The sequence below is a fragment of the Scardinius erythrophthalmus genome (assembly GCF_964197995.2).
Source record: "Scardinius erythrophthalmus genome assembly, chromosome: 5".
NCBI classification, from domain to species: Eukaryota; Metazoa; Chordata; class Actinopteri; order Cypriniformes; family Leuciscidae; genus Scardinius; species Scardinius erythrophthalmus.
In genome coordinates, this window is record NC_138225.1 from 15,523,543 (window position 1) to 15,540,775 (window position 17,233).

At 38.6% G+C, this 17,233-nt stretch overlaps 2 protein-coding genes across 3 annotated transcripts in view; one reads left to right on the forward strand and one right to left on the reverse strand.

The window, feature by feature from the left end:
* The window catches only part of arap1a (ArfGAP with RhoGAP domain, ankyrin repeat and PH domain 1a), a 20,620-nt gene extending 12,932 nt beyond the window's left edge, over nucleotides 1–7,688 (reverse strand). Inside the window, exons 1-15 of the mRNA XM_081365402.1 lie at nucleotides 7,232–7,688; nucleotides 6,266–6,301; nucleotides 5,442–5,521; nucleotides 5,218–5,319; nucleotides 5,014–5,083; nucleotides 2,959–3,079; nucleotides 2,639–2,835; nucleotides 2,442–2,551; nucleotides 1,761–1,960; nucleotides 1,589–1,674; nucleotides 1,277–1,459; nucleotides 1,004–1,178; nucleotides 779–886; nucleotides 295–430; nucleotides 90–192 (exon numbers count right to left, since the gene is read on the reverse strand). Coding sequence (XP_081221528.1) covers nucleotides 90–192; nucleotides 295–430; nucleotides 779–886; nucleotides 1,004–1,178; nucleotides 1,277–1,459; nucleotides 1,589–1,674; nucleotides 1,761–1,960; nucleotides 2,442–2,551; nucleotides 2,639–2,835; nucleotides 2,959–3,079; nucleotides 5,014–5,083; nucleotides 5,218–5,319; nucleotides 5,442–5,521; nucleotides 6,266–6,277 — 1,683 coding nt within the window. The 5' untranslated portion in view covers nucleotides 6,278–6,301; nucleotides 7,232–7,688. The remainder of the gene's footprint in view (nucleotides 1–89; nucleotides 193–294; nucleotides 431–778; nucleotides 887–1,003; nucleotides 1,179–1,276; nucleotides 1,460–1,588; nucleotides 1,675–1,760; nucleotides 1,961–2,441; nucleotides 2,552–2,638; nucleotides 2,836–2,958; nucleotides 3,080–5,013; nucleotides 5,084–5,217; nucleotides 5,320–5,441; nucleotides 5,522–6,265; nucleotides 6,302–7,231) is intronic.
* On the forward strand, nucleotides 7,349–16,043 carry ercc6l (excision repair cross-complementation group 6-like). Of its 2 annotated transcripts, none has more exons than XM_081365400.1 (4): nucleotides 7,349–7,425; nucleotides 8,358–8,399; nucleotides 9,797–11,549; nucleotides 13,521–16,043. In XM_081365400.1, the coding sequence occupies exons 2-4, from the start codon at nucleotides 8,383–8,385 to the stop codon at nucleotides 15,777–15,779; spliced, it is 4,029 nt and encodes a 1,342-aa protein (XP_081221526.1). In that variant the 5' UTR covers nucleotides 7,349–7,425; nucleotides 8,358–8,382; the 3' UTR covers nucleotides 15,780–16,043. The 2 variants fall into 2 exon arrangements, with proteins under 2 accessions (XP_081221526.1, XP_081221525.1); XM_081365399.1 differs by lacking the exon at nucleotides 7,349–7,425 and adding an exon at nucleotides 8,040–8,215.
* The last annotated feature ends 1,190 nt before the right edge of the window (nucleotides 16,044–17,233 follow it).

Below are 17,233 nucleotides of genomic sequence, written 5' to 3' on the forward strand. Positions count from 1 at the left end.
CTGCTCTTGTTTGTCCTCACAATATGGTATTTTCAAATGAGTGGTAAAAAATGTGTTTAAAAAACTAAATAAATAAATCATTTGATCACCATGGCAATAGCCCGAATCCAGTTCTTGGCAATGCTGCCATCATCGGTTCCAAACAGATAGACTTTCCCCTCCTCAGAGTACAACTCAAAGGTGTGCTCATAGCTGCCGCCAGTTAAAGAGAACATGATGAATATAGCGCACAAAAGGATTCATGTGGTAAAAGTACAGTAAACTCAGTTAAAGTTGAAGTTCATGGTTTATTACCCATGTTTCCCTGGGCTGTTGACAGAGAGGCAGATGATTTCACTGGTCTTCATGCCACCACACTTGTTGTGGCTCTGTTCATTCTTAAAGTAGCTAAACATTCCATCACCAAGACAGCACCAACGCTGAGTGAAATCTACAATAGTCACACAAAGGTTCATAAACACAGACAAACGCACACACACACCATGAAAACTTATAGATTACTAAAGCCTAAAAAGCCTACAGTAAGCTATTACATTTGAAAATGTCCTAAAATAATATAAAGGTTAGTATAATTAAAATGTAATTATAAATTACAATTCATGACATTACAATAAATGTCAATTAATGACTTTTCATGATATGAAAGTTTAACTTTAATCTAATTTTGGAAGACAAACACATCCTCACCAGCACACAAGGCTTAGTATCCTTGAGATTCACTGGCTAGTCATCATACAGCAATTTACTAAACCAATGAAACTACGAGGGCTCCACACACCTGCTTTGGTTTTGTGGTCTGTGATTGGCCGACTTGATGAGGCAGTCTTAAAAAGGCAGCCAGAATGGGATCGATTGGACACATCTTTAACCACTGGCGTAAAAGACTCTGATGAAGAACAAAACAAGATGAGTTTAAACATAAAAGCTGAACCCATGAAACGTCTGAACCTGTGTATCTAAACACATATAGACATAAATTAGAGTTTTGTATGTATTTGTGCACCTGAGTTCAAGTTCTGCATAAGTAGCTCCGCTTGTACTGTTTGGCCACTATGTTTTGCCAGAGACAATGGAGAAGAGTATTCTGGGATACCAGTGTTGCACTTGATATCCGCACCACAATTCAGCAGTGAGAGAGTATCCAACAAATCAGAAAACTGCACCGCTGAACACAGAGCCTAAGAAACGCAGAAAAACCAGACATGAGAGCGAGCAGAACATTCATTCGATGTGCATTTTGTGTCATTTATTTGGAAATTAGATAGAATTGACTAACTCTGTTGAGCGCCTCCTGTTGACCAAAGAGTATGTGGTATTTGCGATATTTTCCATTCTTGTATTTTGCTGTTATGTGTTGGAGACGCTGCTCGCTGTTTGCATTCGCACTGAGACTTTCACTCGGGGGAATATTCGCTCCCCAGAACTGATTAGCTTTGCCGTTACCCAGCAGCAGAAAAACCTGGCAACGCAAAATGAGATCAGACATCATCCAGAAAGAGAACGGCACAACTGCAACTGCAAACTATCAATATAACTCTCAGATGTAACTGAGGCAGCATATAGACTAGATGCATCACATTCATTGTACCCTGATGAGGTCATCAGTCCACACTCGTTCATCCAACTTCAGACTGCGAACCTTTGACACGTTCTGGCCCAGGCTTCTGTGTGCACCTGTTATCACACAAATGTATACGCATTTATGAGCAGACATATACAGTACATAGCTGCTGCAGTCATTTGTTAATATTTGTATGTACCTGCACATTTTTCACATAGCAGAACACACAGGTTGATTGACGCCCACTCTGGCATCGAAGAGCCGCAGTCCGCACATAAACGGTTTGATGGCACACGCCAAATGCTCTCACACACTCCATCACATGACAGAGAGCGACTCACACACTCATTAAGTAACTCGCACCATTTCTGCTTCTCACTCACTGAATTCACCACAAAACTACAAACAGAGAGAGAGAAGCATACAAATGAAGTTAAAGCAATTTTAATTGATGTAGGGAGTTTACAGTTTCGTCAATGAGTTTATGGTCTATTTGGCTTAATTAGGTAAAAAACACTGATTAATGTCATGTCCATACAAAATGCCACCCTCTTATCTAAAGCACATTGTAAATTGCGACATCCATTCTTCAGTAAATTTGTTTGAAGAAACTTCAGGGAATAAAACTATGACACTGCATTTGTTCCTCTCAAAATAAAAACCATGTTCTCTGAATGGTACACACTGGAAAAACAGTGTCATGGTCCGTGGCACTGGGCCTGATACAAATATATATATATATTTTTTAAACTGAAAATATAAAATTAAAAGCTAATTCAAAATATTAATAAATACTCTAGTAGTATATAAATAATACAAAAATAACTGAACAAATGCTTTCCAGTTTTGTGTGCAAAAAGTGAAAAGTTGCAGCGTTTACCTGAATGCTCTGTATGGAGTGGTGAGCGTGAAAGAGCGCTTGTTTTCTCCATCTCTCACATTGGCCATTCGCATGTCTATGTCAGTGATGCCTACACCTTGAAAATATTCCTATATACAAAACACAAACACAACTAATCTATCAAATAACCCCCCCAAAACATTTAGAAAGGAAATTATTCACATTCAGACTCACACCTCGTGGCTTCTGAAGAGGAACAGTTTGTCCCTGCTGATAAGTGTGTAGACTTTGGTGCGCGGTGACAACATCTCCAGGTTGCCCTCGAAACAAATATTCACACTACCGCTCTTAAAGAACAGATTCCGGGGCTCCAGACTATTTTTGCGTTCACTCAGAATCTTTTCAATGCAGCCCACCCAGTCATTTCTTTCCTCTGTGAAAATACACACAATATAAATGTATGAAAATCATTCACAGCCTGAATATAAAAACAAAGATCAGATGTGTCAGAGACATCCAGCAAGGTGGTCAGAAGAAAACATTGACAAATACACACGAGTGCTTTCTGCTCGAAACAGGAAAGTCCGGCTCTGACTGTGGAGCTCAAATCGTAATTCTCCGACACTGACCACCTTATCGACAGATTCCAGAGACACCATTCTTTTAGAGTACACCTCCTGTCATACAAAGAGAAAGAGAAATTCTTTAAAACTCTGTATTACACTTGAGTCAAGTTTATTGAAATTCCATTCAAATGTTGTTTCACAGGGTCTGCAAACAGGACAAGAAAGGCACACAATGAACAATGCTATACTGTAAACAATAAACGCTACACTCAATAAATAAATATAAAAACAAAAGGGATCAGGGATACATATAGCTTATTTTTTACTATTCATTTGCCTTTGGCGCCATCTATTGCTCACTAAGTATAATATTGTACATTATAATGTGGTGGTGCCTAAATTCAGCTGTAGTATTTAAAATTATATTTTAGTTTATAGCGTGTTTTTTTTTTTTTTTTTTTTTTTTTAATTAAACAAAACATTATCAGATAATCAGTATCGGCCAAAATTGACAGAGTTATAGAGTAATGATACAGTAGTAGTGGCAGTTATAATAATAAATCAGAGTTGGAATGCAGGGGACTGGCAGTGGAGAAAAATGTCATTCTTGATAATTATTATTTTATTATTACTATCTCAGAGCGAGTGTACAACTTTAAATATATGCCTCTTTTCTTTTTTACAGTCTTACTTTCAACACTGTAAGTGCTGTTAGGCTGCATAGACTAGGTCAGCCGGAACCAGGAACACTTCCTAATTCCTGTAACACCCGATGCACTCGTTACATCATAAGAAGAATGGCATCTACGCTAATGCGAGTCTTTCTGTTTTTCGGAGGTTTACTGTAGTCAGCCGGATCCGGGCCGGATCTGTGCCGTGTCCAGATCAGATGGAGGATCTGCGCCTAGACACGACCACAACGCATCCCTAAAGTGTCAGCAGAGATTGTGTCAATACACTCTCCCCTGTGAAGGCCTCATCGACAAGACAGCCAGTGGCACAGATCCTCAACAAACCCGGCATCTCCATACTGGTGTGATGACTCTGATCTCCAACCAGATGGAACTGGATAAATATTCTGAATGTTCTGATCCCACTCTGACTTCTGACCTGTAATGCTGCCTGAATCATAATCATACACTGTTAGTTTGTTGGCCAGAGGAGAACTGGCTGAGCCTGGTATCTCCCAAGGTTTTTTTCTCTCCATTCTGTCACCTGATGGAGTTTTAGTTCCTCGCCACTGTCGCCTTTGGCTTTTGGCTTGCTTAGTTGGGGACACTTAGTATTCAACAATATTATTGATCTACCTGCATTGACACCATTACATGAGAACTGAACTGAGCTGGACGATGACATCACTGTTTTCTCCAGAGCGGCTATAGATATATTTAGATATATACAGTATATATATAAATTAACTAAATGAATAACTTTTTTACAACAAAAATGAAACATCACTGAATTTAAGATGGACTATGATGCTATTTTCTTCTAGATCTACAGCAGAAACAAACTTTGTTGCATTATTTTCCTGTTTTCACGGTAAAGCTGCTTTGAAGCAATCTGTATTGTAAAAAGCACTATATGAATAAAGGTGACTTGACTAAGGTTTCTAAAAACATCAGGCAATTGATAAACTTTCTAAATTCCAGAAACTTTAAGTCTAGATTGAATCATTGTGACTGAAACCAGGCAGAAATACATTCCAGCTTTCATATCTTCTCGTTTTTAGTGTGCATCATCATTTAGCAATTATCATCATCCCCTCTCTCCATTCCGATCATTTTCTAGCTTGTTTGTACAATAAATACTTAACTTCCTTAAATAAAACAAGACTGGACTTTTTTATAGTCATTCTGGAAGGAAATGAATGTGTCTGGTGAGCGAGGAAATCTATATATTTATTCTGATTGGAAGGATCTAATTGTTATTCAAGATTTTAATTACCAGGAGGATATTGCAAAATATTTTCTCACAAGATTACAGAGTGGATGTATGGATAGAGAAGAAAAAAACTGACTGATTGCTTTATTCAACTATTTTACCTTGATGTATTGAAAATATCTCAAATATTCTGAGTCCAGCTGCACCCATCGACGCTGGTAAATCTTGCCACTGAAATTACAAACACAAATATTATAAAACATAAATTAATATAATAATTATAAATATAAATAAAACCACAGATTTCAGAAAAGAGGCTTAGTTATAAAGTCATAAAAGACACTTAAGTCACAATTCTTTCTTACCCTTTTGGAGGAGTTTTCTCCAGCCAGCCAGCTTTAATAATCTGACGGAACTCCTCTGAGAAATCAGGAAACTCTGTACATCGGATATCAATACTGTCCTCACTAAGATAAACAAATGCTGCATTAATACAACAGAATAATTCTAATTTCTCTTCCACTACAGGCTCAAGTAAACACACAAAACAAAATAAAATTATATATTTTTTTGCGCTTCATGCACACACCGCTCTCTTTGAGTCTCTTTTTTATCCTCTTCAACTTTCAGGTTGTTGAAACACTTCTGCATGTCTCGCAATAGATCCTCCTGTTGGAAGACAAACAACCGTTGATGAAAATGATCAATAAAAACACCATTGTTTAAAATTTTGGGGTCACTAAGAATAGGAAAATTCAATAATAGGAAAATATTTTTATCAAAAGTGACATGACTTCAATAATGTTACAAATAAATTCTATTTAAAATGCTGTTCTTTTGACTTTCTATCGAAGAATCACGTGAAAAATGTATCACGATTTCCACAAAAATATTAAGCAGGACAAATGTTTTCAACATTGATAATAATAATAAATGTTTCTTGAACACAAAATCAGCATATTACAATGATTTCTGAAGGATCATGTGACACTGAGGACTGGAGCAATGATGCTGAAAATACAGCTTTTGCCATCACAGGAATAAATTACTTTTAAAAATATATTCAATTAGAAAACAGTCATTTTAAATTGCAATAACATTTCACAATATTACTGTATTTAAAAGCAAATACATGCAGCCTTGATGAGCATGACACTTTCTCCAAAATTATTTAAAAAAACCTTACCAACACCAAACTTTTGAACTGAAATATATATATTTAGCAAGAACTTTGTTGTAGAAAAGAATATTTATTAGACAAAAACTAAAGATGTACTATGATAAACTTGATGGCACAGCTGTGAGAGTGAGTGGTAAATTTCCTCTACCATATAGGCCCAATAGAATGGCTATTTAAACAACTTTCACATTGACAGAACAATATACACACTCAGTCACAGACACAAAATGTACCTTTGAAGCCATTTTCTGGGATTGTGGTGTGTGTACCTATGAAGGATGCAGAACGCATTAATAAATAAATGATCAAAACATAAACCAACAAAAAACAATGAAGAACATAACATGTGGCTTCTTTAATATAATTGGAAATATCTATAAAATACAGGACAATCAGGTTTTTCCTAGCACAGTTTCAAACCATCTTGAGTCTTGACATAATGGGGGGGGGGGGGGTTACATAAGTGACTCTATAAGTGACTGTATGACCTATAACCCTGATGTAGGGCTATGACGTTAATTACAGAAATAGAAAAACATCTCTTCCGCCTCACCCAAATTTACTGTAACACACAATGATCTGAAGCCACCAAACCTGATGCACAGCCTTTCTAAAGGTTCCCAAGCTCAGACATTAAGAAACAAACAACCTTTGAAAGGTATCAGAAGGAACAATAGTCCTTTCAGTGTACACAATAATGCTCTTCTTCATTGTGGTAGATTTTGGGAAGTAAGCTCAGATTGGTGTTCTTCATGAAACCAAGATAATAGCTAAAACATTTTTTCCACTTCGACCATTCCGCTTATGTGCAAAAACACAAACAATAAAAAGCATAAGTAAAAAAGTAAAACTATTTACAAAAATGCACACGTGCAGAAATAGACACTCATAGGCTACTTTAATGTGAATATTAGAGGATTAAAGATTAGTTTAATATCAGATATTGGTCAAATATCACAACCAGAGTAAAAACACTTTATAGATTTAAACTACTGAATGGTTTACTTAAGAGCTAGTGTTTAAGAAACATTTTATGTAAAACATGAACAAGCGCCAATCTCAAACCAACACATTATTCTTGAAAAATCTAGGATTATGATTTATAATCATCCTTACTACTACCATTACTTATAGTGATGTCTGATCAAATTGTGCTACAGTTTATGATGTTAGTAACAGATAAAATAAGATTAAGTTACCTGTGTGCAGTCAAATCTGTGCCAAGCCCTACTGCATTAGACTACAGGGCATTTATAAACGTACACACGCGCGCTCACATAGCTCTATTTGGAAAATGAGGAAGTATGACTCGATGACAGAACCATACCTGCAATTCCTCAGATAACTTTATAAAAACTATTATTTTCGCTTCAAAAGCACTGCTTTCAATCCTGTGAGTCCAGCTAATCTCAACATTTATTGGCCAAACTCATTTTTTGAAACTTTTTGAAACTAGATGAAGCTTATAAATGTTGAATTTCTAAAATTGATTTTTTTATTTTTAATCTTTGAAACACACGTGTAAGGGCACAATGTTGGATAAGCTACTTCTGAAGACAGAGGATAGATCCAAACTGTTGCTTTCGGTCTCATGCTCCCTACTGACTGCCACTAGTCTCAAGCAACTGCTGATAAACTATTATGTAGATTTAGACTATTTGTTGACGTTAACGATCGTGTATATGTGTGCATGTGCATTCTACAGTAGTCTGTACTTACTGCCCTCTAATGGCTGCAGCAGGGGTTGTTATTAGAGTTTTGATAGAGTTCAAAATTGTACCACAATTCTAGTGTTAACTATTTACGATGGAAGATGTGTTTTTGCAAGTAAGAAATGTAGGCTAACTAGATCTTTATATTTGCATTGAAAAAAAAATGTGGTATTCTGAGTTTTTTAGCGCGTTTTTAGACAAAAGAAGAAAGCTAGCAAGCACGAAGGCTACAATTTGAAAGTCCCCCACAGTTTCCACTTCTTAATGCTTAAACACTCTGCGCATGCGCGGTAGTGCAGCAAGCGATTGGGGGAGAGCTGCGCGCGAACATCAAAACATTTGTTCAAAACTCAAAGCCGCTTCCGCAATCGATGTGGTGAGACACATGGTGTTTTTCAATCAACATTCGTAAACAATAAATGCAAATATGCAAAGCAATAAAGTTGAAGAACTTACGAACAAGTTAGAAGGGTGAGTCATCAAATTATATCATATGTACATCTTGCAGTTTTTATCAATACATTAGAACTTTGATTACGACGTAAAATTGTTGTTGCACGTAAGTTAGCATGTAGAACATACTTTGATTGTGTGTTTTTTTCCCTTATTGCAGATATCTGTCTTTAGACACGGAAAAGATGGACAAATTCGACAGGTACTCAAACACCATGCCTTATGTAGTTGTCCATCACTGCTGTTAATATAAAGTTCTAATCTCGGGTGACAGTGTCACCAGCTAGAATATGTATTTTACTGCCCATATTGATTTGATGTCATGTGAAATGATACGTTACCTTACAACCACATAATTTGTTACAGTGTATATTTTTTCTTTCTTTTTTTATCATACTAAAATGTAAGGTGTAGATATTTATTTAGTATACCCTCCCACACAAAATGAATACCTATTGGGAGACCCGGCTAGCTGTCACCTTTTTGGTGAAAACACCTAATAGTCCAGGCGTTAAAAGCCACAATGGGGGTCAACCGTGAACAAATTGCAACAGTATCAAACTCAACTGATTTTGTATCCTCAATATGTCCTGAGTAAGGGAAAAAAAAGCCCCGAAGAATCCCATTAGGGGAAAGTTTCGAAAAAGACCCAAATATACCCCATTCATACGCATATTCATTCTTTTTCTCACATGAATAGGGTAAAAAATTTAACCTTTAGATATCACCATGAAAATTACTGAGTTGATTGCTTATATCAAGACAAACAAAAAATGTATTACAATTTTTTTTTAATTGTTTGTTAATATAAGTAATCAAATCAGTAATTTTCATGGTGATATCTAAAGGTTAAATTTTTTACCCTATTCATGTGAGAAAAAGAATGAATATGCGTATGAATGGGGTATTTTTGGGTCTTTTTCGAAACTTTCCCCTAATGGGATTCTTCGGGGCTTTTTTTTCCTTACTCAGGACATATGGAGGATACAAAATCAGTTGAGTTTGATTCTGTTGCAATTTGTTCACCCTTTTTTCCTAAAACGCCTGAACTATAAGCACAGGTTTGCTCAAAGTTGTGGCTAGAGAAAAGTAATTATACATTTTATCCTTAATTGTATTGAAAAAAGATACAGTTTATTGAACATGTTGACTTTTTGTGACATGTTGCATTACTTGGGGTAAGTTGTCAATAGAATCTGTAAGCATAGCAATTGTGAAACGAGGCTAAAATGTATTGGTAACATACAAACATATTGTTTTGGCCAATAAATTTCATATATGAGTAGTGTAAATTGAATTTAAAACTAATCTGACTACTTGTGCTCTGTTTTTTTTTTTCAACTGTTAACTGTCAACTTCACGTGTACAGTCACCTCTGGCTCTGACTGACTAGGTATTGATTAACAAATTTGTAATTAACATTAAAAAAAAAATTCAGCGTGCAGATATATGTTTATTTTTTTCTCAGTCAGAATAAAAACTGTGTTGAATATATGCCACCTACAAACTTTGCGTTTGACAAAAAGCATTTTCTATTGTGCTTGATATTAGTATTTGGGTGTATTTTGTGTTGTAACAGTTATTGTATTATTTTTGCAGGTACCGGCAGGAGGGGAAGGAAGCTGCCATGCGTGGTGAGCTGCCTCGTGCCCTGGAGCTGTTTCAGCTGGCTTACCAGCTGCAGCCGAGTGACAAGCTTAAGAAACGGGTCCAGGCCATACAGGATCTCATTCAGAGAGATGAAGAGGAAGATGAAGAGGAGGAAGAATTTGTGGACGTGAATAATAGTGGATTGAAACTTTATAAAGGGCTCTACGACAAATTGTATGACCATCAGAAAGAGGGTGTGGCGTTCCTGTACAGTCTCCACCGAGATGGAAGGAAAGGGGGAATCTTGGCTGACGACATGGGCCTCGGAAAGACCATTCAGGTCATTTCATTTTTGTCAGGGATGTATGATGCAGAGCTGGCCAATCATACCCTGTTAGTCATGCCAACCTCGCTCATAAAGAACTGGGTGCGTGAGTTTGCCAAGTGGACCCCCGGAATGAGGGTGAAAGAGTTTCACGGCACAAACAAAGCTGAGCGGAACAGGAATCTGGAGAGAATCCAACGCAGAGGAGGAGTTATCATTACCACCTACCAGATGCTCATCAACAACTATGAGCATCTTGCATCATATGACCAGCGTGAGTTCAAATGGGACTATGTCATCCTGGACGAGGCCCACAAAATCAAAACCTCATCTACTAAAACGGCTAAAAGTGCTCACGCCATACCTGCTAGACACCGTGTGCTACTTACGGGCACTCCTGTACAGAATAACCTACGAGAGATGTGGGCACTGTTTGACTTCGCTTGCCAGGGGTCGCTGCTGGGAACATCAAAAACATTCAAAACTGAGTATGAGAATCCAATCACACGTGCAAGGGAGAAAGACGCCACACCTGGGGAGAAAGCTCTTGGGTTGAGGATTTCTCAGAACTTGATGGACATAATCAAACCTTACTTTTGCAGGCGGACCAAGGCAGATGTTCAACACAAAAAGCAAAAACATGAAGAAGGCTATCGAGACGAGGAAGATCAAGAGAACAAATGTCCAAATGCCAACGAAGGTGCAGAGATGCCATCGCTCACACGAAAAAACGACCTCATTGTGTGGACGTACCTCAGTTCAGTCCAGGAGGACATTTATAACCAGTTCATCTCACTGGAGCATATTAAGGAATTGATGATGGCTACCAGGTCGCCGCTCGCAGAGCTCACAGTTTTGAAGAAGCTCTGTGACCATCCCAGACTCCTCTCGAATCGAGCCGTGGCTCAACTAGGCCTGGAGCAAGGTTCCTCCTTTGACTCCACCCATCCAGACATTGAGAGCGAGTCGGCTGTGAGTCAGATCGACCACATTTCAGATGAGACTTTGGTTAGAGAATCAGGAAAGCTGCAGTTTCTTGTGTCTCTAATGGAATGTCTCCGTGAAGAGGGGCATCGGACCCTAATCTTCTCTCAGTCACGGAAGATGTTAGACATCATGGAGCGTGTCCTGCGTAACAAAAACTTTCGCCTGCTGCGCTTGGATGGCACAGTGACACAACTGGCAGAAAGGGAGAAGCGTATCATGCTGTTCCAGACAGACAAACGCTACACAATCTTCCTCCTCACCACTCAGGTGGGTGGAGTCGGGATCACGTTAACAGCAGCAAACCGTGTTGTGATCTTTGACCCCAGCTGGAACCCTGCGACAGATGCTCAAGCTGTAGATCGCGCCTATCGAATTGGCCAAACTGAAAATGTCCTCATCTACCGACTCATCACCTGTGGCACTGTGGAGGAGAAGATCTACCGCAGACAGGTAAATAAAAATCTTAACTTTAGGACCTTCACTTAACTGTGTAGTTTTCAGGGTTAAAAAAAGTTTCAGGGCTACACGATTTGGCCAAGAAATGCTTTTGCAATTATTTCATCATCATGTATTGTGATTGTAATTTGAAATGCGATATGATAAACACATAATTTTTCATATTGCTGCTGCTTGGATATTATCCAGGCAAAAAGAAGTAGAAAAGTTTGAATCACACTAAAACTGATGCACAAAACCTACAAACTAACAAGCATTGCCTAATGTCTCCAAATACATGTTTTGCCAATAATCACTTTTTAAAGTTGTTAGGTTGGTAGAAAAACTTTTTTAAAAGGAAATATGGACCAAGTAAAAAAAAAAGTACTCTCTGCATTCATATTGTACCGGTTTCTTTTTAGTCCACTTCAGTTGTGTTAGTGTTAGTTGTGTTAAAGTCACTTAATTAGACTTTAAATTCATGATGCTGTTTTTTTTATTTTATTTAATACAATCACCCTCAATTATATTACGTAATATTTGTATGTTAATTCTAAAAATTAAGGCAGACATATATTAACATTGTAATTTTACAATTGAACTTTGAAATAAAAAAAAGTGATCATATTAAATAACCCAATTGACCGTTCGCAAAAGCCACGCCCCCTAGTTATTGTTACTACGCCCGTCAAACAATTGAGAAACAGACACATGGCTGGGTTGAGCTCCATACCGGTATAAGTGATTGGTTTTGGAGTAATGCAGCAGACATATCCTCCAGGGCACGACAGAAAGGGCTGCAATATGCAGTGGAGGGATATGTTCAAAATGTTAAAATAAGCAGAGACGGGAATATTACAACAATCGAGGCCAGTGCTTGAAGTGGGGGAAAAAGGTGCCAGTAGGCTAACTGTTACTCTCTTGCATTGGCAAATCATGACATTTGAGATTAATACAGTGAAAAACAAAACTTGAAGATATTGCTGGTACAACAACAATTTATTGTTATTTATTAACAATTTAAATGTATTTAAACAAGTCGTGTGTGCTTGTGTGCAAACGGAACTCCTCCAAGTCTGCAAGTCCAAAAATACATTTAGGCTATGGTGAGTTTACTACATTTTATTTTATTAAATGCATTTATGGTGAGATTATTATATTTTCATGTCAGTCTGTGTTCGTTTTGACCAAGAACCATGCGCTGTCACTTTAATTCAGCGCGTGCAGCACAGCAAAAATAGAATCGGTGCAGAAACGATTGCAGCATCCGCGTGCAGTGTGAAAGCTTTACCTGTTAACATGGGTGCCTAAAAAAAACGCACTGTAAACGGACTATGGAGTATATGTGAAACGGGCTTGACTGACGCTTATATATTATATACGCTGACATATGTATGCTTATTAATCTTTGAGGCATTTAGCTGTGAGTGAGGTCTCCCACACTGCTTAATCCATTGTCGGCATCTTTCCGCTTGGGTCTTGGGTTTTGGAAAGGCGGAAAAAAACGACCCCTCCCTCTAAACTTTTGGGGTACCTAGTGTCAGACTTGCAGGTGCCATAGGCGGATCGTTTCACCATGTGCTGAAATCGCAATGTTTGACGGAGGTCCTTCTCCTTAGTTACAGTTGCTGAGCTAGGATTGGACGAGGACCGTTTGAGGGCAGGGTTTTGCGAACGGTCAATTTCAGAATCTTCACTGTAGACTTTGTATTTCTTAAATCTTATCCTGTTGTGGTTTAATCATTGTACTAAACTATATCACAATACTTTTTTCTTTTTTAATTGTACTGTTAAGACAAAAAAATATAGATAAAGTGTTGATGCAGCTTCCAGGCATAATCTTTCTTTAAGTACAACAATTCAGCTTTTGGCAAGCAATTGGTTTCATGTAGTAATGAGAACTAAAAGCTAGTTTTCTGCTATTCTGATGTCAGTAAAACAGTACCTGTAACAGTTTCCCCCCCCCCTGTGTTTCTATATCTGCAGGTGTTTAAAGACTCTCTTATCCGGCAGACAACCGGAGATAAGAAGAACCCGTTCCGATACTTCAGCAAGCAGGAGCTACGTGAACTATTTAAACTCGAAGACACACGTTCTTCCTCCACTCAACAGCAGCTTCAGGCGATGCACGCACAAAACCGCCACTCTGACACCAACCTGGACCAGCACATCGCTCGCCTTCACAGCATGGAGATGTTCGGCATCTCCGACCATGACCTCATGTTCTCTAAAGAGGCGGCAGCTGATGAAGATAATCCTGAGGATGCAGAGTCCCATCAGTACATACAAACGCGTGTCCAGAAAGCACAAGAGCTCATGCAGGCAGAATCAGAACTACACGGCCAGCTCATGAACAGCGTGGCCCAGAACACCGAACCGGCTTGGCTCAGGCAAACAGGGCAACCGAAATCTGCTGGTAGAGACCGGCCGGCCCCTCCTCGTATCAAAAACGAGCCAGTGACTGTGGATTTGACTCATTACAGTTTCGATGAGGCTGAACTGGAGGTAGATGAGCAAAACTCTCCGCCAGTTGAGGAAGTGGTGGAAGTTGTAGGTGAAGAAGTGGAATTTGTAGATGAAGAAGTGCAAGTGGAAAAGGAGTCTCCTCGTTCTGGTGGAGAAAGAAATGTTCATGTTCTAAAGCCTGAGGTTAGCCCTGATGCCGGCAAGCTAGCTCGCCATGTGATCACGCTGGATGACAGTTCAGATGAGGCTGACAAGCTGTACGGTAATGCAACATCTGAGCATCAATACTCACAGCACAGCCTCTCAAGTCCTTCTCACCAGTTTCCAAAGTTGGAAGAACTTTCTGTAGCGTCTGGTACTCTTGATAATAGAGAGGATCAGGCAGACGAGCCACATTCAACGGTTCTCTCTTCACCCCCTCCTCGACATGAGGCCACAGCGGGAGAGTCTTTTAAAGCAGAGGTGGAAATGCTTCAGGGAAACTTCAACCTGCAGCTGGAGGACAGTGCAGAAATGTTCTCCGTTGAAGAAGAAGTTTGTGAAGTGGAGGAGTCTATAGCAGAGGAGAGTCCTGAGTTTCAACTTCAGATGGACATCAGTGGAGAAAGACTGGAAGAAACAAGTATCCATGACAGCAGACAGGATGGTAAACAAAACAAAAGTGAAATCAGTACCTATAACAACAGTGAGTTCTGCAACAATAACAATGCTGAAGTCAGTAACTGTAACGGTGAGGTCAGCAAGCATGAATCTGCTCCGGACACACCTGCTGACGACTCCTTTTTGCATTCTGTTCGTAGAAAGAAAAGGCAGGTCATCTCTGACACTGAAGAAGAAGAAGATGAGGATGAATCAGAGAAGCCATGTTTAACTAGCAGTCCATTAGCTAATGGCCTTAGCAGGTTGGCCTCTTCCACACCAAAATCCACTTTGACTGACAGAGCTCAACTCCGCCGCAGTTTGAACACTTCTGTGGCATCGAGAAGGTCCTTCGTTGTGTCCATGCTGGAGAATGAATCCGATGAAGAGTCAGCAGAGCCCAGTGAAGATAAATCCAAATCCTACGAGACATCTGAAGCAAATGAAAGTCATGCAGATGAATCAGTGGAGGAAGAGGAGCCGCCCAATGGAGATAAAACTGAATCCTATGAGATATCTGAAGCAAATGAAAGTCATGCAGATGAATCAGAGGTGGAAGAGAAGCCGCCCAGTGGAGATAAAACCGAATCCTATCAGATATCTGAAGCCAGTGAAACACATGCAGATGAATCAGTGGAGGAAGAAGAGGAGCCCAGTGGAGATAAAACCGAATCCTATCAGATATCTGAAGCCAGTGAAACACATGCAGATGAATCAGTGGAGGAAGAAGAGGAGCCCAGTGGAGAGACTTTAAACACAGAAGAGTCTAAAAGTGATGAGGAATTTGAGGAGGTGGAAGAGAGTGTGGAGTCAAGAGGAGACCAGGAATGGCACAGCGCCCTGCTTGAATCCACGGCTGATGTTGAGCTAGACTCTAGTGAAATGATGGACCAGTGTGCCCCCAAAACATTCCCTATGGAAACGCACATTCTTCCTGTTAGCTCCACAATCAGTGACGTGACTGCTGCTAAAGCCTCTGAGAACACGTATGAGTCGTTGGTTCTGTCTGGGAAACAGAGTTTGGCAGAGGGGAGAAAGCAGGAGGCTCTGGATTTCTTTCTGAAGGCAATAGACATTAATACTGGTGACGCTGAAATCCAACTCTTGATTATTCAGTTGTACAGGCAACTTAGCCAATAGGGGAATTAAAATGCACACAGCCGTTTAAGACTTTATCATATCTTTGTATATCTTGCATATCTTGTTGACAAACTGTTTGACATGTCTTTTTTTTCTCTGCCTGTTGTTAAAAAGAAATTGCAGACTGAATGTGACTGAACCATAACTGACCAGAGGAACTATGGTTCATGGACTTTTTTTGTTTTTTTGTACGTTTCATTTCTTTGGTTTAAAAACTGTTCAATTTGAAGAAAACAAAATAAATTCTCAAAGGTTTAATAGCTTATTTCCTGCATGCTTCATTCCAGATATGAATCTACATTTTATGTATACATTATATTCTTAAGTTTTCTTAATTTTATTTTTTTCCCCCACATTAACTTCATTTCAGGCAAGAGTTTCTAACTTTGTGCCCCTCAGTCTGAAGCTCTTGACTAAAAAGTCCTCTGTTTTAAAGGAACATTCAGGGTTAAATACAGTTTAATTGACAGCATTTGTGAAATGCTGTTTATCACCTCATAAAGTAGTTATTTTCTGTGATAATTAACTATTTAGTCCAGTCATTTAATAAAAAAAGGTTGAACAAATTACAACAGAAGCAAACTCAACTGATTTTGTATCCTCGATATGTCCTGAGTAAGGAAAAAAAGCCCCAAAGAATCCCATTAGGGGAAAGTTCCGAAAAAGACCCAAATATACCCCATTCATATGCCTATTCATTTTTTTTCTCACATGAATAGGGTAAAAATGTAAACCTTTAGATATTACCATGAAAATTACTGAGTTGATTACTTACATCAAGACAAACAAAAAATGTATTACAAGTTTTTTGAAATTGTTTGTTAACATGGACAAACGGTGCATAATCTAATAACGTATGTATGTACTAATTTGCATAAATACCACAACAGGTCTAAACATTGGGTATAGCCAGGTGAAAATGTCTTGTTGAATCTTGTTGACACATAGCAGTAAAATACTTAATATTAAGGTCTGAATGGAACCCATTTAGGCTACCCATGAGCATTAATACATAGAGGCAGGAAGAAGTACTTTAGAAACCAGCCTTTATTAATTTTGGGGCTGGGTCTGTGGGACTTTTTCTGGGGGACGAGTCAGTCAATACAATTTTTGTTTGTCTTGATGTAAGTAATCAACTCAGTAATTTTCATGGTGATATCTAAAGGTTAAAATTTTTACCCTATTCACATAAGAAAAAGAATATGAATAGGCTATATTTTGGTCTTTTTCAAAACTTTCCCCTAATGGGATTCTTCGGGGCTTTTTTTTCCTTACTCAGGACATATGGAGGATACAAAATCAGTTGAGTTTGATTCTGTTGCAATTTGTTCAAGGTTGACCCCCATTTTGGCTTAAAATGACTGGACTAATGTGTCACAGATTTAGCATGTACTTTACTTGATGTACATTAAAGAGAATATACAGTTTGGAACCGGGCTAGGTTAAGATTACTG